Source organism: Pleurodeles waltl, chromosome 4_1 (genome assembly GCF_031143425.1).
Source record: "Pleurodeles waltl isolate 20211129_DDA chromosome 4_1, aPleWal1.hap1.20221129, whole genome shotgun sequence".
Taxonomy (NCBI): Eukaryota; Metazoa; Chordata; class Amphibia; order Caudata; family Salamandridae; genus Pleurodeles; species Pleurodeles waltl.
This window is the reverse complement of record NC_090442.1, coordinates 204,270,888-204,288,749: the sequence shown is the minus strand read 5'-3', so window position 1 is coordinate 204,288,749 and position 17,862 is coordinate 204,270,888. Positions and strand designations below refer to the sequence as shown.

The 17,862-nt window shown below is 44.0% G+C and overlaps 1 protein-coding gene across 1 annotated transcript in view; it reads right to left on the bottom strand.

The window, feature by feature from the left end:
- LOC138287578 (sodium- and chloride-dependent GABA transporter 2-like) overlaps positions 1-17,862 on the bottom strand; it is a 633,422-nt gene that overhangs the window by 539,472 nt on the left and 76,088 nt on the right. Inside the window, exon 2 of the mRNA XM_069228136.1 lies at positions 16,061-16,195. Within this exon, the coding sequence (XP_069084237.1) occupies positions 16,061-16,195 (135 nt within the window). The remainder of the gene's footprint in view (positions 1-16,060; positions 16,196-17,862) is intronic.

Here is a 17,862-nt window from a genome sequence, read left to right as displayed (position 1 = left end):
GCTTTATGTGGATTTCGGTTAAGGATGCATCACGCAGCAGAAGTGATGCACTAGTTCCAAGATGCGTTGAGGCTGTGGGGCATTATCATGATGCGTTGATGTCAAGGATCCTCGCGACAGGGCATGCAAAGTGAAAACTGGTATCAAGGATGCATTGCGCAGTTGAGGCGGCGTGCCGGTTCCAATAAGCGGTAAAGTTAGGAAGCAGAGTTTGGGTGTCGTCGCCAAGGCTGCCAGCGACAGGGTTGCAAGGGTCTTGCGCCAAAAAATGTGTCACGCAGCCACAGTTCTGAAAGCAATGAATTGGGCCCAATCCATGCAGCAGAAGTGATGTATCGGTTCTGCTCAAAGATGTGCAACTCAGCCAAGATGATGCATCATTTCTGCTCGGAGATGCATTGTTCAGCAGAAGATGTGTCAGTTCAGCTGGAGCAAACACCTCAGGCCTACTTCCAAAGGTCCAGGACTGGGGTGGCACCACTTGGTGAGGCAGACTAACGGATGGCAGAGTCCAGGTGCAGAAGCAGGGTAGTTGTAAGTCTTTTATGTCCCTGAGGCTTCCGATCAGGAGGCCAGCCATCTAGCCCTTGGAGTCACTCTGAGTTCATGTGAGGCAGGTCCAGTCCTAAACCCAGGCAGGAGAGCAGTAGGGCAGTACATCAAGGCAGGAGTACAGCAAAGCAGAAGAGCGGCAGAGGGACAATCCTTCAGCAGAACAGCAACCCATCTTCCTGGCACAGTATTGACAGGTCCAGAAGTGTACTGAAGCGGTAGTGTCAGAGGTCCAGAACTTACACCGAGTTGGGCATTTGAGGTAGGGGAGGCTTCAAAGACAGGACTTTGAAATGCACAGAGGTCCTGCCCTTCCTACCCTGATTCCAAACTCATTACAGAGGGAAATGCAGCCCTTTGTGTGGGGACAGGATACCGCCTATTTAGGTATGAGTGAGGTTGGGTCCAGCTCCTCCCGCCCATCCTGCCAGGATGGCCCATCATTGCCTAAGCTCCCATTGTGTGTGGCTGTCTAGGGGGAATACATTAAGCCCATCCCAGACGTGCTCAGAGACAGGCGACAAGTACCAAATGGGTAAAATAAGAAATTGCCAATGTTCTAAAAGTGGCAATTTCAGAATTGCGAGTTAAAATCTGACTTCACCTTAAACTGTGATTTTAAATTATGATTCCAGAGACACAAGATATGAAAAGTTTACATCAAATGCAAAAAGATAATCCCAGTGCCATCCTTTGAGAGGGATAGGCCTTGCTGTAGTGAACAATTACTTTGGGATTTTTTCATTACCAGGACATGTAAAACTTGAAAGTACCTGGGCTGCAGTTTAGATACATTGCAATCTCTGGGTTTTCCAGGGCCGATCTAAGGGGTGATATGTATAAAAAGGGAAGGTTTGGCCCTGGCAAAAGGGTTATTTTGCCAGACCCACATGGCAGTATAAAACCGCCACACTGTCTTGGCAATGGCAAGCCTGAGACAGGGCTAGAGGTCAACTTACATGAGTGGCATAATCAGTGCTGCAGGGCCACTAATAGAATTTAATGTACAGGTCCTGGGTATATGTAGTATCACTTTACCAGGGGCTTATAAGTCAATTAAATATGCCATTTGGGGATGAGACAATTTTACCATCTTTTAAGGAGAGAGCACAAGCACTTTGGCACTAGTTAGTAGTGGTAAAGTGCACAGAGTCCTAAAGCCAGTAAAAACAAGGTCAGAAAAGTGAGGAGGTAGGCAAAATATAGGGAGTGAGACCACCCTAAGGCTGTCAGGTTGATCAGAGAGGTAGGCCTTGTAGTAACGAAAAACAAATATAAAAGTTTTTTCCACCTCCAGGACATGCAAAAGTAAAAAGTACATGTCGACCTTTAGAACTTTGCAGGACCCCACCCTGACATTAATAATTCTAAAAAGACCAAAACGACAAAAATCCAGTAAGTGGAACTTGAGATATTGATTTTTGTAAGGTTTTGGGCAAAGAAAGTGAATTACAAAGATTTTGCATCAGGTTTGTTACTTTTTTAATGCATACCTAACAACGAAATTCAGGTCGGTATTTTTATACTAATATAAATGATTATTTCTAGGATATCATTTTATGTAAACCTCTTAATTACAGATAAGTTTGCATATTATTTGCTCTTTCTCTCACTGAAAATATTGATGATGATAACAGTTCACAATTACTTGTTTTTATATTTACATGCAATAAAACACCCCATATAGAATGCTTCTCGAAAAAGTATAGATCATTATTTGTCTTGGTTCATAAGCAAAAGTAAGTCAATGTAGTGAAATGTGATGACTTACATTATTTTTTAACGGGGTGTTCCATAGTGTTGTATGGCCATTCCCATGCATCCACTTATGGATTTTCATTCAAATCCATATCTACAATCTGCAAATACTTGCAGAGATGTGTGCCAAAATCCTGCACCTCCCTGAGGCTGGCATCTCAATAATATTTCTTCTCTTTCTTTTTCATCTTTGCAAGTGTGCTACATTTTACAGTACACATGTTGGACCTATCAGGCTTTGGGCGGACTTCCACCAACCCTACCTTTTTGCCAGCACCAGTGCATCAATATGGGCGTAGGGGTTCACCCCCCCACCTTTTTCCTCAATAAAGAGTGTCTGTCAGGCTGAAAAAAAGACAGTCTGATAGGCACTCTTGTTGTTCAGGTCAGGAAGCCAGGGGCTAGACATGCATTAAATGTTCAGGCGCTTGGCTACCTGAACTGAGCTTTGCTAGTCTGAGGATTGCACAGCCTGTGGATGTGACCTCCTCAGCCTGTCAAAAGTGCCTCAACGCTCTCTCTCTCATGACAAGGGGGAGTGTCACTGATTGCCTCAGACCTGGGAGCTTCAGTTTTAAGCTCTGAAGTGCCCAGCTCAAAGTGTCAATCAGTGTCTGCTGTTCTATGTGCTGTACACAAGGACAGACGGAATGGGGCAGGTGAAGATGGCACAGCAGGGAAGGGCACATGAGAAGGGGCACATGAGACAAGGGTTGAGGAGGAGAGACATAGAAGGGAGGAGCACTGAGAACAAGAACACAGAAGGCAGAGGCATAGAGGACGGGGACACAGGATATGGGAGAAGAAAGCAAAGGTGGCCTTCCCTCATTCATGGATCAAAGGTCAGCCAATGAAGGAAGGCAGAAGTCCCAGCCTTCCTAGGACCACTGAGGATGGAAAGCTGCAGTAAAATTAAGTTTTATGCTTTTTTATGTTTGGTGCATGAGTGTGTATGTGTGTGTTTTTACATGTATATTTGTATGTGAGTGTTGTGAATGCATGTGTGTGAATATATGAATGTGAGTGAGTCTGTATGTGTGTGTGTGTGTGTGTAGCCCTTGCCCCACTTCTTGCTAAAATTACTAGCCACTGCTGCTTTTTTGCCTTATCCTTCTATCTTTTGCTGACCTTATTTTTGCTGGTCATATGATACTGCTAACCAGTGCTAACGTGCTTGTGCTCTCTCCTCTAAACATGGTAGACTTGGCTTTAACCAAATTGGCATATTTATTTCACTTGCAAGGCCCTTGTAAGGTGGAACCACATGCACCCAGGGTTTGTGTATTAATTGCTACTAGTGGGCCTGCAGGCCTGATTGTGCCGCCCACGTAAGTAGCCATTTAAACATGTGTGTAGTTTTAAACTGTCAGTTTGACCATTTGAGACTAGCAAAATATACCTTTCACCAGGCCCAAACCTTCTGTTTTTTAATACATATTAGTCACCCCAGGGTAGGCCCTGAACTGCCCAGAGGGCAGGGTACAGTGTATTTACAATACTGGACATGTCCTTTTAAGTGTACATGTCCTGGTAGTGAAAAAACTCTTAAATTTGTTTTTCACTATCGCAAGCCCAACCTCTCCCATAGGATAACATTGAGTTACTTTATTATATTTAATAAGATTTAATAAGTAGTAACTTACCATTGGAAGCATGTAGACAGATTGAGATTGGTGTCTATAGAATTGTGAACAATAATCCTCTTCAATTGTCAGATGACAATTCTAAGAGTGCCACTTTTAGAAAGTTGTCATTTTCCTGTCTTTTAGTATCTGTTGCCTCCATCCTGGGTCAGATGACTAGGTGTAGTTGGCAGTTAGCCTTTGTGTATGGCTTCTAGACAGTGAGACAAGGGGAATATATGTGTTGGCAGTATGGGCCATTTAATGAAGGGGAGGGGCTGTCACCTACCACGCTGGAACATCACAAAGGCCCTACTTAAGCAATCTCATAGATTTTGGCAGGAAGCTCCTTCTAGCACAAAAACTATCCTAACCCCAGTGCAGATACCCTTGCACTATTGCAGAAGTTTGTCTTCATTGGCACAAGACTTCATAAATGCTCAAATGCATCGAGAGCACAACTGTGGGGAAGACTATGCATAATAGGGGCTTGGACCTTGGGTGTCTGGAACAACTGTTACTCCATACAGAGCTGTGAACAAGGCGAAGGCTAGGCATAGTAGGGCCTTGGACATATAATGTGACTTGGCTGTGTTAAGGGGCTGAAGAGCTGTGCCCCAGGAAAGGTTGCACATAGTAGGGGCTTGGCCACCGACTGGGGCTTGGATGTCAGTGAATATCTGTTCACAGGGAAAACTCTGTGGGCATGAGTCTCAAAGATAAACATTTGTGTAAGTTTACTCTTTTGCAGGTCCTGAAATGGGGTCTCTAGTTTGCAGAGGTATACACATTTGTCCAAATAGGGACCACAATCCTAGTCTGGGTAAGTCACACACAGTTTAAATTATCCTGTGCCCACCCTCTGATAGCTTGGCACTGAGCAGTCAGGCTTAACTTAGAAGGCAATGTGTAAAGTATTTGAGCAAGAAATCATATAGAAACACAGTGAAAATACCACACATGTTTAGAAAATATAAGATATTTATCTGGTTAAATTAAGATTAAAACGATAAAGATTCAATAAGCACAAGTTGATATTTCACTTTTGCAAGATTAAAAAGAGTCTTAAATCTTAGCAATCAACAGTTGTCTCTTGTTTGCACAAAGTACCTAGTTTGCATCAAAAAATACATGCACGGAGACCACAGAGGAGATGTGTGGAAAAATAGGGTGTGCGTCGGATTTTCCGGCATGGCACAGACGATACATTGTTTCTTTCCACGCTGTAAGGGGGGTCTGCTTCGAGTTCCGTCATGCAGTCTTGGTTCCTCACTGCAATGCAGGGATCTTTTTGGCCCCCAGGTACGATGCAGGGAAATCCTTTGCGTGCAGGAAAAAGTTAGAGTCGGTGCGTCGATCCAGTAGGCAATGCATTGTTCCAGTTCGGCTGTGAGTTTATCCGGTAGGCTGTGTGTCTAATTTCTGGCCGCAAGGCAGGCGCTGCTTCGATTCTTCACTCGGGAAGTCGGGCTACATCATTCCTGTTCGAATGTGCAGTGATTCCTTGGTCGCAAAATGGCTGTGCGTTGTTTCCAGCAGGCTATGCGTCAAAATTTGGCACACAAGGAGTTTCCTGAAGAGATGAAGTATTTTTAGCCCTGAGACTTCAGATAAAAGGAGGCAAGCTCAATCCAAGCCCTCTGAGAGCACTCCTCAGCAAAGTCAGAGGGCAGCAGAGTAGCAGGGCAACATCAGGGCAGCAGCCCTTCTCAGCAAAGCAGTCCATATGAATTCTTTGGGCAGCCACGCAATTCCTCTTGACAGGTTCAGGTCCAGAAGTGTCTGAGTTGATAGGGTCAGAGACCCAGTTTATATACCCACAAATTCCTTTGAACTGGGGGAGACTTCAAAGAGTGGTTTTTAAAGTGCACAGGTTCCCCTTTCAGTACAGGACTATCTGCCAGGGTCCCAATGGGTGAGGGTGGTTTGGCAGTCCATTGTGTGTGGCAGGCCACTAGCCTTTAAAATGTAAGTGTCAGAGCCTCCACCCTTCCAGCCCAGGAAGATCCATTCAGTATGCAGATGAATGCAGGTGTGACTGAGTATCCTGTGTTTGTCTGGGTGAAATGCACAAGGAAGCTGTCAACCAGCCCAGCCCACACGTTGATTGGAAACAGGCTCTACGACAAAGCTGAATTTTAAGTGCAGAGAAATGCTCACTTTCTAAAAGTGACATTTCTAAAATAGTAATGTAAAATCCAACCTCACCAATAGGCAGAATTTTCTATTACCATTCTGGCCATACTAAATATGACCCCTTTCTGATCAGAATCTGCCACGTAAACAGTATATGAGGGTAGCCCTAATGCTATCCTATGAAATTAGCAGGCCTCACAGTAGTGGAAAATGAATTTAGGAGTTTTCACCTACCAGGACATGTAAAACACACATGTACATGTCCTGCCTTTTACCTACATAGCACCCTGCCGTAGGGGTTACCCAGGGTCTACCTTAAGGGTGACATATGTAGAAATGGGGGAGTTTAAGGCTTGGCAAGTACTTTTAAATGCCAAGTCGAAGTGACAGTGAAACTGCACACCCAGGCCCTGCAATGGCAGGCCTGAGACATGATTAAGGGGCTACTTATGTGGGTGGCACAACCAGTGCTGCAGGCCCATTAGTAGCATTTATTTACATGTCTTATGCACATGTAGTGCACTTTACCAGGAACTTATAAGTAAATTAAATATTCCAATTGGGTATGAGCCAATGTTACCATGTTTAAGGGAGAGAGCATATACACTTTAGCACTGGTTAGCAGTGGTAGAGTGCGCAGACTCCTAAAACCAGCAAAAACAGGGTCAGAAAAGTGGAGGGAGGCAGGAAAAAAGTTGAAGGATCACCACTCTAAGGCTCGGAGGTCTAACATACAGCATTCACAAAATATGATTTATTAGTAATTTTATGACTGGGGAGACTTCAAAGACAGGTGGAGAATTCCACACATAAAAAGATAGGCCTGTTCTATATTTTTATGTGTGGTGTTCTCCGTCCCAACTGCAGAGTCTCCACAATTGTAAAACCACTAATAAATTGTAATTTGTGAATACCATAAAAGAGTAAACTTACACAAAATTGTAAGTATACCTTTGTGAATAAGGCTCTGTGTATAGTAGGGGCTTGGTCACATAATAGGGCTTGGGTGTGCAGAGGGAGTGGACTCTCAAGGGCAAGCTGGGCTGAGGACAAAGACTCTTCATAGTAAGGGCTATGCCACATAATCGGCCTTGAAATATGCGGAGTGAGTGGCCTCTCTGTGAACAGCTTTGCCCACTGAGAAGGCTCATCATAGTAGCGACTTGGCCACAGAATGGAGCTTGAATGACAGAAGTGACTGACCTCTCCATAAAGAACTGTGCACAAGAACAGGACTGTATATAGTAGGGACTTGGCTACCTAAAAGGGCTTGGATGTCTGGATGGACTGGACTCTCCATAAAGAGCTGCGCACAGGAGAAGGCTATGCCTGGGCAGGAATGTCCTGGCAGCGGTGGTTTCATTGAGGCTGGTAGTTAGATTCTGGCTAAATCTGCCCTGAATACATTCTTCAAAATAATAATCCTTCCCAGGTTACTCTACTACTTCACAGCACTCCACATAGCAATCCCTAGGACAGTGCTTCTGACTACTGATGTGTTGCTCCTCCAATTTATATGGTACAATGGACCAAAATGGGAGGCTCTGGCAAAACTGAAATTATTCATTGTAGGGGCATGCGGTGGGGTGGTTTGGTGGGTCAGACTTTGAGTTGTATTATTAGTGGTGCAGGTTCAATGGGTGGTTTTCTTGCAGGAGAATTATTGGGGGACTGCCAGGGTAACCCCTATTCCGTCATGCACAGATGAAGACCCCTAAGAGGGCTCTATGAAGGGGCCAGTGCTGGGCTGTGCTCAGATGGTGCCCTGTAAGTGGGCTACTAGGGGCCACATTAGATGTGCAGCAAGAACAATAATGCTCTTATCTCCTATCCTGCCACAATTAGGTGGCTCCCAATAAGAGGGTTCTGTGTTTTTCAGGCCTGTTGGGCAGCAGGTACTTTCAAGTTTTTTTACCCGTGGTTTTATGCTTGTCGTGTATTATGCACTTTAGAAGCCCTACGCACACTGGCTGACAACTGATTTCAATAGGCTGATCCTTTTAGCAATAGCTTATCATGTGTGTACGGCTGCCTTTTTTGTTTAAGCTTTCCTATGGGTGTTTTTTGTATTTTGTGGTTAAACTCATGATGATAGGGTCCGGGTCGGAAAGGGAAGTAGCTGATTTTTGCATTCTGGCACTTTAGTATCCACTACGCACCTTATTTAGCATCTTGCACTTTCTGAAAACAACAGTTAGGTGCTCAAGTTCTCAGAGTCCTATTGTTAGCTCATATAATAGGGGATTTCCCAAATTCTTGTTGTTACATTAGGTGGGCCAGGTGGCGACCCTCCTGGAGGACTATGCTGCTTTGAACTTTGCACTTTGCACTTAACAGTACTATTGTAATGGCTCCTCAAGGAACAGGTGCAATTTAGTTATGTTTTTAAATTATGATCAAATGGTAATGCTTAAGGGATTGATGTATGATTTATGTGCTTTTTTATGTTTATGTTTTTTATTACCTAGTAAACTTTGCACATTGACCCAGGTAGGCTTTCCAGGCAGGCTTGGAGGGGGGTTCTGATAACCACTATGCTCTATGTTTGTAAGAGGGCACTTTATGGCAGTGTGCTCCCTTTGAAGGCACTGCTAATTATACCACACAGTGGCAACTGCAGCAAACTTAGAAACCGGCATGAGTTGCGACTGACGAAAGCGGGTGACCTTTATATTATTGGTGCGATAGCAGATTTTGGGTGCCTCCAAGATCAATATAACATCAATGCTAGGGATTTTTTGTTTCATATGGTGCTTACAAGGACCATCAGACATTAGTTGTGGGTGAGACTGCTGTAGCCCCAAATGCACAGGGCCTTGCAATGCATTTGTGAGATCTCTGGGAGGCATCATGTGACGTCGCTTCTCTATAGGGCTCTGCAGGACCAAGCTAAGTCAAGGTTCAGGGTTCCTGAGAGACCACTGGGAGCAAACACTGGGGACACCCATCATTGACACAGACTGGAAAGGAATACAGTTTCTCACACACACACACACCGCAGTGTCACATAATGCACATCTCAAACAAATCCAATTTTATCACATCCGCAGAACACATAGCACACCAAAAAGAGTGAATCTCATGCAGGCCCCACTTTCCCTAGATGTCACAAAAATGAGTCAGCATTTCTGTATATGGTAAGGCCAAGGGTGGAAATAATAATATCAATGGGGAGGCAGTTTACAGGCTCCCTGGGGGGATGCCTACTGGGATAGTTCAACCGCCGGAAGACAGAGACAGTTAAAGACAGGTTTATAGATTTGGCATGCATGCGTTCCAAAACTCTAAATTACACTTGTTTGGAAGTATAATAGAGGCCACACTGTACACTGATGGGTGACAGAACTTTTCAGAAGAGAGTTGACTACATCAAAAATCTATTAGGGGGCTGTGACCCCGGAGTTGACTGATGCCTGGGACCTGATATTGGCTGACATCCCCACTCTGTGAAACCAAAGGGTTGTGTAACATCAGGCAACTGTTGATGTGGTGCCACTTGAACACCAATGAGTGGGTATGTAGTAAATCCTAGTTGGTTTTAATGGGACACAGGAGTTAGCTTAGCCTTTGGCTTGCAGACTCGTGCCCCCATCACCCAGTAACCTTTTCCCTACTTAGCTTGCTCTGTTTTAGCGCATCTATTTAATTAAATCTTTTAAGATGGCTGCCTTGTTTTAGTGAGGTCCATGTTTTAGTTTGCGTTATCAGTGGCACCACACTAATGCGTCAATATCAAGAGACAAAGATAAACAAACTGTAGGAATTCACTTTATGTACTTTCCCTCTTCACGCTTTCGAGGGAATTGTTTATAATAATTACCATCCTAAGCATGCCTTGTTATCTATTGTTTGGGAACCAACCTATGTCAGGGGTCCAAGTAGATCTGCACAAATATTCCTCACTTAAACAGATAGTCAGAGGGATTCTGACCTGATGCCATCGCTGCTATTGAAGCTGCACATCGCCTTGATGCTGAGCCAGTCTTCGTGTCCCTACGGAGTCTGACCTAGAGACCTCATTCCAAGGTAACGAGGGTTGGGGGCTCTCCTAATTGACATTGCATTGGCAGATTAGGTTTAACATACCTAGCGCTCCTTTAGGTTAGAGGTTAGGCCTATCATGCAAGGGTAATAGGACATATTACACATATCATGTCTTTTCATGTTTTTGCAAGATGGTGGGGTCTTTATATTAATGACTCTTGTCTTTACCATTCTATTTCTTGCACTTTTCATTATCCTAATCATTGCAGCCCATTATTATTACAGAATGCAGTTTTGCTAAATAAAACCTATTGAAACTTTACTGCATCTTCTTCATTGCCTGTGTTTGATTGAGACATGTTGTTAATGTGAGAAAGGGGTAACCTCAATTTAACCACAACACTCCCTGAGATGTAACACTCTTGAGTCCATGCTTAAAGGCTGCCACAAATCACCTGTTTGGGTTTCTGGTGAGGTGCTGCTTGTGAGCCGGAAGGGTTTGGGATGACAGTTGCGACTTGTTGTAGGATTGGCATAGTCGCCTACAAACATAAGTACTGTCATCCTTAAACCATCAGTCTTGCCTGGAGCAAGAGTCCAACTATGACATGGCACCACCAACTATGGTGTTTAGGCACTAATTTACGGCTACCCTGATTATCATTGTCTCACAGACAACAGGTACCCTAAGTACCATTAGACAGAGACGTCAGTGGTCTTGGAGAAGATCCTCCTCAGCTGAACAGGGAGCATCTAATTAGGCTGTAGGTTGTTTGAGCTTGAACTCATAAAAGTACTTTACTCCCCACTTGGTGTTCCATCTCTTTACTTATTTTACAATATGGCTAACGCCATAGACATTCCTGAGAATGCTAGACAAGCATTAACTTTACATCTAGTAGCTCATGGCTTAACAGAAGAGGGTGGGGATGTTACATTCATAGTGGAAGCTAATGAAGCTTACCAAACAGAAATATTTTATTCCTGGGTACACTTTCCCAAGGAAGACAACACTACATTCACATTCTACACGTACAGAATTGCAAATGTACCAATATGGCACCAAGCATACCAGTATCATGAAATACCCCTCTCATATCAGGAGCATCAGAACTGGCTTGAAGGTGCCCTACCACATGTAATACAACCAATGAGATTAGGTCCCTTAGGTAATGATGGACCAACGTGGCCTATGTTTGCCACATGCACACCTCACCCAAGTATACAAAATCTGCCGGCAGCAGACCTGCAAAACTTATATCTTGACTTAGTATTACTTTACAGACAACTAGTTCAGTTCGTAATGTGAACTTTGAACACTACACCAGCGCATCCTGCACCACCAGCACCTGCTGGATACCAATTGGCTACTGGGATTAATCCACAAACAGTGCATACTATCATGGGTAAGGTACCCACAGAATGAGAGAAAAATCCCGTTCTGGATAGCCCAGCAAACAAATCAGCTGGAAGCTGTGTTTCCTCATACAGGACCACAGGAGAAACATAGATTTCTCACAATGTGCTTGCCTTTCAGGATGATTCCCTCTGTGGAGGACTGTGCCACATGGGGTACAGTCTTTGCTGCAATGTACACTACCACATATGGTACCCCAACGCTTGCCAATTTACCGGAAGTGTTAAAACAAATTCAGAATGAATACGGGGCTGCACCAGCCCTAGATTTGGGGATAAAATTGATGAGTAATTTTGACGCAGTCTCCTTGACCATACTCAGTAACGTCAAAGGAGAAGCAGTAGCACTGGCTATACGCCAAATTATTTCCCAAATGTATACTAGTATAGGATGGGATAGTTTGGGAGCCAAGCCGAAGAAACTTGAATTACAGAGTATCACCCCTAAGGAAGGTACTAAACAGGCACAGAAGGGTTCTAAAAGTGCTGGGATAAGCAGAAACAATTTAAAGATAGACGAAATCAGAGAGCAGATTCTCCACATCTGGAGAACTCCTAACGGAGATACACTCTCAGAAATAGAGAAAGTATAAAAGCTCCTGATATACTGATTCACATCGCTCTTGTCCCTTTCAGGACACACCGGATAGACGTAGCAAGAGAGGGGGCAATCCTGAACGACGTCCTGAATACGTGAAACAGAAGAAAGACTCACCAAAGTCTTCAGACAAAAAATAAGAAATGTCCCCACAACAAAAGCCATAGTTTAAAAAGAAAAAGGTGGCAGTACTGTCAATTAAAAATGCCAGTACACACTTGAGAACATTGCTGAAGAACAAGACGTGGGCAGTGACACTGTTAGACAGCGCAGCAGAGGTCACAATATGTCACCAGAGTCTGAAAGATCATCTGGATGCAGCAGCAACTAGCGATTTCATTGCAATTGAGACTGCGGATGGCTGTGTGCTCCCACCCGACAGGGTTTATGATTTACACAGACAAATTGATAGCTTTTGAATTGGCATACAATTGCGTACCCGCATTTGCTCTTCAATTGCCATGAGCAAATTCCACAACCACATGCATGCACTGAGCACATCTTCCCTTGACAACATTGCATCATATGCCACAACATTCTCCCTCTCTCTTTGGCAGGACTGTTAATCACTGTTCATTGCTTTAGTTCATTATTAAGCATTGTCACCATGTTAGCACTGTAGGAGTCCCAGAGTTGATTGGATAAGCAGCTGGGGTTAGTCAGGGAAGGGTAGGGATTGCACGCATCTGCCCAGTCCATGGCAAACTATAGAAGGGTTGGGATCCTGTGCTTGTGGCTGTGATGTTTAAGATGTCAAAATAGGTTTGAATAAAAAAGAATGCAGCTGTACATTGTAGGTGCTTAGCCAAGTAATAGGATTTTATCGGCTAGAGTTACTGGCATCTCCATGACGAGCTGTCCACAGGATAGAGGTTGTGCTTAGTAGAAGCTTGGCCACGTGATGGTGAATGGGTGTATGGAAGGAGTGGCTCTACATGACAAGCTAAAACAGAGCAAACACAGAGAACTGTAAGGGCTTGGCAATGAGATGGGGCTTGAGTGTCTGAAGGAGCTGGTCTTTCCTAGAAGAGCTGTTTAAAGTGCAAAGGCTGTTCATAGTAGGGTGTTAGGCACATAATTGTCTCTGATGTGTGGAGGGAGGTGGCTCTCTCTCAACAGCTATGAACAGTATAATCATTTTGCATAGTAGCAGTTGGGCAACATAATGGGGCTTCAGGCTTTGTAGTGTGGTCAGTTTTACGTATCCTTTGCGCATTAGCTTCAGGCTTTAGGCCTTTGTGCATTTTGCCCTGGATGTATTTTATTCCTTTGCTCGCAGCTTAGAGCCTCTGTGCACTTTGCTCTAAATGCTTTTATTTGGCTTTGTACTGTTATTTTTCAAATAACCAGTTCTACGGTCTTGTTTTATTTTTTATATCACACTGTTTAGCCTACTTCGGCACTGGAGTTCTCAATAACACATTCCTGTTCACTCTGTGCCTCAGTCAAGGATACAGTCTGGTACATTGCCAATAGACGTGGTAGGAGTTTAGTCTTTGGCATTCCTGCGTAGGGACATTTTGTGATCACGCTGACATGTTAGTTATAAAATCACTTCCTTGTCCCAATACATGCAAGAGGGAGATTCCGACCAGGGAACCACGACTAGACGCTGACTGCCTCGTTGCAGATGCTGAACCAGATCACAGGCCTTTGCTCAGGTATGAGGGCTGATGTCTCCCCAGGGATTCAGAAAGGCAAGTTAGAAGCTTAACATGCTGTGCTCGAAATAGAACTAGCTGAGAGAGAGTAGAAATTGTTAAACACCATGATAGCGTTATTCTTATGTTTCACTCTCCTTGTGACTATTTCAATCCTATTGTGTTGTATGGTTCTGGTTATTGCGGCTCAAGTCTTAATATCTAAAATGCAGTTGTTTTATTAAAACATTATATAAAACTTACACTGCCTTTGTCATTTGTATATGAGATCATATTGTAAATGAGAGAGTTGGTAAGGATCTGAGTGACCACGACTTCCCTGAGAAGTACCAAAGATGTAATGCGCTCGGCTGCCCCATCATCTCTTCTCTTTTGGAGAAATGAGGCACTGCTAGTTAGCCGGAGCAAAACTGTGTTTAGGGTGACAGAGGTCCTTCCAAGTGGGTCCGACTCAGTCCCCCACACCGGGAACGATCCTTCTGCCTAGAAATCCAGTAGTCTCATTTAGGATAATGAGAGCCCACGCGACAGCTTGAGTGTCATAGATACTGGCCTTTCCATAAAGAGCTGTGGATAAAGCAAAGGCTGTGGGTAGTAGGAACTTAGCCACATAATGGGGCTTTGATGTCTGGGGAGAGTGGGCTCTCTGTAAAGAGCTGTGGACATGCCAAGGCTATGTCTAGCAGGGGCATGTCCTTGTCAGAGGGCTTGTGTTTCTGCAGGGAGTGGGCTGTCTTTGAGGGTCTTCATACAAGGTGTAGGCTGCACACTGTAGGGGCTTGGCCATGCTTGTCTCATTGATTTCATGTGACATGTCGTCTTCCTGTAAAGGGTCTGGTACAGGGTAAAGTGACTGCATACTAAGGGTTTGGCCCCTCACAAGGCTTGATTATAGGGAGTGGGATCTCCATGAAGACTTCTGTACAAAGTGTAGGCTGTACTCTTTACGGGCTTGGCTGCCCTCCTCTCATTGTCTGCGTGCGAAAGGTCATCTACCCATGAAGGGTCTAGTACAGGGTGAAGTGTGTTCATAATAGGTGCATGGCCTCTCAAAGGGGCTTTGGTGTCTGGAGGCAGTGGGCTCTCTGTAAAGACTTCTGTGCAGCATGTAGGCTGTGCATTGTAGAGGCTTAGCCAGCCCACCTCATTGATTGCAAACAAGACGTTGCTTAACCATAAAGCATCTGGTGTAGGGCAAAGAGTGTGAGTAACAGGGGCTTGACCACCTAAAAAGGCTTTGGTGCCCTGAGGGAGTATGTTCTCCATGAAGATTTCTGAACCCTGGGAAGGCTATGCTTTGTTTGGGCTTGGCTCACTGATTGTGCATGAGAAGTCCCCTACTAGTAGAGGGTCTGGTACAGGATGAAGGGTGTGAATAGTAGAGGTTTGGCCACTTAAGGGGGCTTGGGTGTCTGGAAGGTCTGGGCTCTCCATGAAAACGTCTGTAAAAGGGCTGGGCTGTACATTGTTGGGGTTTGGCCATATGTGTCTTGTTTATTGTGCACAGATGTAAATGTACCTTTGTGAATCAGGCAATGTGCGGTACTGTACTCGCAAGTCCACCATTAATTATTTTTTAATCTTAATTTCTGACAACTGCTGAATGGATTAATGCCAAATCACAAACAGAACATTTTCGGGGTAAGCTGAGTAAAGATCTAGCTTTCTGTCAAATTTGGTATAATTCCTATGGGAAATTGCACGGGAAAATGTGTTTTGGGACACCTCCCCCTATTTCTCAGCCCCTGTTTGACAGACCTAAGATGGTCCAAGATGTTATGCAAAAACATTGTTATTTTAAAATGATTTGTTTGTGGAATAACTTTTAGCAAAAGCATGTTATCACATACTACCGACATGCCAACCCATTATTATATGGTATCTTTCCACTCTGCCCCTAACTCTGCAAAGGTGTTTTAATCTCCATCCACCAAGCTCCATAACTCTCGATTGAAAATTAAACAGTCACTACACAGAGCTACAATTTTTGTAACTATAAACTATTGAATATTTGTGAGGAGAATCCTCATCTTATCCTCATCTTATCCTGTAAACCTCCAAAAACGATATGCTATGATGATAGTGAGGATTACAGAATCAGTCTTACTGGTGTATTATATCAACCATCAACATTGCCAAGTGTTTTATGCTTTCATCAAACTGAAACACAAATCCAGTCACAATATAATTGTAATATATATACATATAAAATGTAATACTTCATATCTTCAAATTAGTTAATCAAATTAGTTACAAACCTGTGTGTTTCATCTGTATCAGTGTTTTCTGTTCTACAGCCTTAAGAACATATAAAGTAGTAAAAAATAGTTCACCTTCAAAAATTGGGCAGAGTCGTCTCCAGCAGGTTATGGTCCCTTGGCTTGTGTACTGTCCTATGGAGATCTCGAGGACGAACAATGGGATCCCACATGTGAAGAGGAAGATGAGGTATGGGATGAGAAAGGCACCTGGAAAATGAAATAGGTCAAGGTTTCAAATGTCTTGGGTTAACTTTCAATCTTTGAACATTGGCAACAAGATACCACATGTAAGCCCTAATTGAAAGACCAGAAAATAACATGTACCACTCCCACTGTTTCATTTCAATTGTCAGTGCACATTGGGCACAAGTACATATTCCAAATTCACTCACTTGGTCATTCGCTCGACGTTGCTCAGACTGTTGTCTTTTCTCTCTAATGTTGTTCGTGTGGTTACCGAATAAGGGCAAGATGTGTTAAAAGACCAGTTTTTAAATTTATGATTCAACCAATATACCTTTAGGTCACATGGCAAAACATCCAGTCACAGGGGACTACAAAATGGCCTTTGTACTTAATATTCATTAGGCAGGCTGCTATATCTGACCCCCGTCCCCATGATTGGCTAATAATACAAGAATGGTGGCCTGCAAGGAACAACAGGTCACCTTACCTGGGTTTGCAGCTTTTTTTTCACAGCTGACCATGTCCCATGGACATCATTAGGGGCCACAAGGGGTTGCAACTGTCACCACTGGCTTGCCCCTTGTGACACCTGGCACTTGCTTTGTGACCCTTGGCCTTAGGGGGCAAGATCAGTACATGGAATATAGCAGCAGCTCATTCATAGCTCATCAATATCAATGTCCACTGTGACACCTTTCGCCTCAAGTTTTTATTACACTAATAGTGAAGAAAATTGAATTGTTCATTATTATTGTAATAGAACTGGAGTGCAACTAGCTGGAATAGGACTTTCTGAGGTAAGTAAAAAAACTTTTAAATGTATGCTGTGTGCATGTTTGCAGCTGGTAGTGTGCTCATGTAGGAGAGTGTGTATGTGTGAATGTGTGTGTGCATGTGAAAGTGAAGGCCAAAGGGTAAATATCAAAGGGTGTGTGATGTCACTTTTACTACCCCAGGCATTTTGGTGAACTGACATCCATGCCATGTCCCTTAAAGAAATCAGTGCTGCTTTAAAAAAAAAAAAAAAAAGTTTCCTGATACGTAAAATATCATATGGAGCAGGCAGTGGTCCCTGTTTCATCTGATATTTCATTAGATGGAGCCGGGACCACAGCCTGTCATCAGTGATGTCATAAAAGATGCCAAAGAACATGTCATGAGTGATGTCATATGTGAGATCATAAGCAGTAGATGGCAGAGGCACAGGTTATAGTTAACTCTGCTTTTGCAAACACCAAAAGCTTACTACAGGAGTTCTACTTTAAGTACACAGAAATTCCCATGTGAATAGGTCTCAGAATGAGGTGCTTTGCGCCTTATTACGACTTTGGTGGCCGGAATGACCCAACTGCCAAAGCCACAGTGAGGAGGCTGCTGTCATACCAGCATCCTCCCCCCAGTCGTATTACGATGTTTCCACCGAACTGATGGCAGAAACATTGTATTACGACGTTTCCGCCGGTCTGACCATCAGAAACAGCAACACAACATTGGCCTTGGCTTCCTTAAGGGAGCCGAGGCCAATTCCGTGGTGCCACAGCATCCTTGGAATGCAGACTGCCTGCAGTGAAGATAGTGTGCATTCTGAGGGTGCCGGCAGGAGGATCCCTGGCACTGCCCGTGCCATAGGCAGTGCAGGGGCTCCCACCACTAGCTTTCCGGCAGCCTTTTAATGGAGAGACCCCGAC